Below are 3,753 nucleotides of genomic sequence, written 5' to 3' on the forward strand. Positions count from 1 at the left end.
TTGTAATTACATGTTTAATATCTTCCATTTCCCAAGATGATAAATGCCCTCATTTTTATTTTTATTTTGAAAAAACGAAAAGTAATTACAAACTAAATCTGGATAAATAGATCTTTTTGGTACATCTTATAGATAATGATATGCATATCCAAAGATATCAACCCAACCGTGTCTGGTTTACTTACTTGGTTGCTAAGTCATCGTCCCCTATAATATATATCATAAACCCTTCTCTTCATTAATTTGATCTCTCAACCCTTCTCTCTTCAAATTTCTTTGCCTTCAACATCAAATTCCATGGATTTTGAATTCGTTTGCAAGGTATACCCAAACATCTTAGAATGTGACTCTGCCACAGAAATTTCACAGCTGTGCCCCGTTGATCAATTCTTCAATGTTGAGTTTGAGATCAGGAATGTACACGATGCTACCCACTCAAACACTTATCGTCGATTTGGTTACATCTCAAAGGAAAATATGATGCAAGAAAACGTTGAATCTTTGCTTTCTAGTGTGGGGTTGCCAAATGATGCTTTCAGGTTTGTGGTGCCAAAAATCTTGGAAGGTGCTGATGAAATTAACAGTATGTACAAGAATAGAAGGATTTTATCAATGGTTGTATATATTGTTTTCACCCTGGCCAGTCATGAAGATGAAATTGATGATGATGATGATGATGATGATGATGATGATGATGATGATGATGATGATGATGATGATGATGATGATGATGATGATGATTATGATTATGATTATTATGATTATGATGGTTTTGAAGAATATTTAGAGGAGGGTGATGAAGATTTTGGATTGGTGCCATCAATTGAGGAGTTGGTGCAAGAAGAGTTCAAGCAAGAAGGAAACTGTGCGATTTGTTTTGAGGATTTTCATGTTGGTGTTCGAATGCCTTGTTTACACATGTTTCATAAGAATTGTATCACTAGTTGGTTGCAAGTGGCCAATTCTTGCCCTTTGTGTCGGTTTCATATGCCTATGAATGATGAACAAAATTCGTGAAGAATGTCTCCATTAATTGTATATGTGGTCAAGATTCAGAATTGTTGATCTTCATATTTCTCTTTTTTGGTAGACAAAGAAACGAGGCATCCTGTATATCTAGTGGTAGGTAGCACTAAATAATGGTTTAAGATTATGAAGTACAATTGACCAAAAAAAAAATTATGAAGTACAGTAGATCTGGTATTATTAGGTTGGTAGCTTACATGGTTGAGTTAAAGGTAATTGCAGGTGAAGGGCTAGGGTTCGAACCCTGATGAGAGATAATTTGTACTAATTTACTAACAACTAACATTTGTCTATCCTAAAAAAAAATAGGGTGGTAATGTTAGAATATACTAATATAAAACCATTCATTTATTATTTACCAACAACATAAGCTTTTGAGATAAGTGGTTGTTTGACATTCCTAATTATAGAACCTTGTATTAGGTCTACCGTTCAATCCTTGCTCCCCACACTTTATAATTAAAAAGTGAAATTTAATTAAGCACATGGTAGGTGGTCATGTGCATTTATCCACACTTCAAGCCCAAATAACTCTTACGCCAATGGGCGTGTTAGAATATAATATATGAAAAACCATTCATTTAGCTTTTATCCAACAACTTAAACTCTTAAAGATAAGTGGTTCTTTGACAAGTACTGGGTAGTTAATTAATTTTTGCAAAAAAGATTGGTGAACACCACAATAGTGGCAAACACCCAAACACCCCTGAGTTTTGGGGGTTAAAAACCGCCACAAACTGGTTTTTAACCCCCACAAGCTAGGGGTGTTTGGGTGTTTGTCACTATTATGGTGTCTCCGACAAGCTTTGCTCCTATTCCCCTTGAAGATGATGTTAAGAGTGCTAGAATCAGGAGCTCCCCTAATAAAATAAACCTCGGAAACATCCATGTTTCTAATGTGATGGTTGCTTGCTTCTCTCTAGGGAAATGATATCATTCCTAATTTTCTTAGCCTTGCTAACTTGAGGGTCAAAGTGCTTTCTCGTACCTATATCAACCTAATCACTTGATACGAGAAGGAGACATTAGGGAGATGAACATTCCATTAGGCGATAAATAGGCAATACACACACCCTTTTTCAACACCACCTTAATTATGTTTTATGAAATCTATACCGGGACAATATTTATAAATTCAGTAATCAAAGTGCAAAACTTAAAAATAATCAAATAAATTTCAAATAAACTTAAATCTATCTATCAGGTTCAAAAAGATTCTAACTAGAGTGTCTCGCCAAAGACGTTCTAATTTTCTTTTAATTATTTTTGTCAAAACAAACTTTTTTCCTATGTGTTTTAAACTTTTAAAAATATTTTTTTTTTGAACGTAACTTAAAAATATATTTAATCAGGAAAAAATGGCAATCTTTTGTAACTAACTCTTTTGGGGATTAATAATGATCTTTTCGGTAGATCTTATAGATAATGATCTGCATATCCAAGATATGTTTCTGATTTACTTGGTTCCTAAGCTATTCTTCCCCTATTATATATATCCCAAACCATTATATGATACATAAAAATTGCTCTTCATTAATTTGATTTGTCAACCCTTCTCTCCTTGTTAGTTGTTTCTATAGGCTTCGAATTTCTTTGCCTTCTACATCAAATTCCATGGATTTTGAATACTTTTGCAAAGCATACCCAAACATCTCAGAAAGTGACTATGGCACAGAACTTTCACTGTGCCCAGTTTCCATGGATCCATTCTTTAATGTTGAGTTTGAGATCATCATGAGCATCGATGCCACTCACTCTAACACTTTTCGTTACACTTTTTATAACATCTTGAAGAACAATATGAAGAAAGAAAACGTTGAATCTATGCTTTCTTCCATGGGGTTGCCAAATGATGCTTTCAGGTTTGTGGTGCCAAAAGTCTTGGAATGTTTGGAATGTGCTGATGAAATTGCCAACACAACAATGTACAAGAATACAAAGATTTTGTCCATGGCTGTGTATATTATTGTCGTCCCGGCTAGTCATGAAGATGAAATTGATGATGAAGACGATATTAGGATATATGTAGTCACATGCTGACATGGCATTGCTGACATGTCAATCTGTAACAGAATTAGTTATTAGGTGTAACAGAATCAGTTACTGTGTAACTGATTCTCTCTCTCTCTCTTAGTAACAGCTTGCTACGCAAGCTTCTCTGATTCTATAAATAGCTAAATGCTATTCATTGTAACTCAACTTTTCAGAAATACAATTCAGTTTACAATTCAGTTAGAATTTCAACATGGTATCAAGAGCAGGGAACGATCCTTGATCTTTTTTCTCTGGTTTCTCTTCTTCTTCACCATGGCTGGTGAAGCTCCAGAAGCTCCTGTGCCAGTGGCTCAACCATCGTTGAGTGCTTCTTCTCTGGTTCACAAGCTCACCTTGAAGCTTGATGATACGAACTTCCTCTCATGGAAGCAACACGTAGAAGGAATTGTGAGAACTCATCGCTTGCAGAGTTTTCTCACAGCACCGCAGATTCCTCTTCGTTTTCTCACTGATGAGGATCGTGAGAATGTGGTTGAAAATCCTGCGTATCAAGCCTGGGAACAACAGGATTCAGCGTTGTTCACTTGGCTTCTATCGTCTCTTTCACCTACTGTTCTTCCTACTGTTGTGAATTGTACTTAGTCATGGCAGGTTTGGGAAGCAGTGCTTGATTTCTTCCACGCACACTCGCTTGCTCAGTCCACACAACTCAGATCTGAGTTGCGATCCATC

General features: G+C 35.8%; 1 protein-coding gene across 1 annotated transcript; it reads left to right on the forward strand.

The window, feature by feature from the left end:
- The first annotated feature begins 297 nt into the window (after window positions 1–297).
- On the forward strand, window positions 298–1,017 carry LOC130743653 (uncharacterized). Its single transcript, XM_057595887.1, has 2 exons — window positions 298–583; window positions 779–1,017. Exons 1-2 carry the CDS (start codon window positions 298–300, stop codon window positions 1,015–1,017), a joined length of 525 nt encoding a protein of 174 aa, XP_057451870.1.
- Window positions 1,018–3,753: the final 2,736 nt, after the last annotated feature.

This window comes from Lotus japonicus, chromosome 3 (genome assembly GCF_012489685.1).
Source record: "Lotus japonicus ecotype B-129 chromosome 3, LjGifu_v1.2".
NCBI lineage: Eukaryota > Viridiplantae > Streptophyta > Magnoliopsida > Fabales > Fabaceae > Lotus > Lotus japonicus.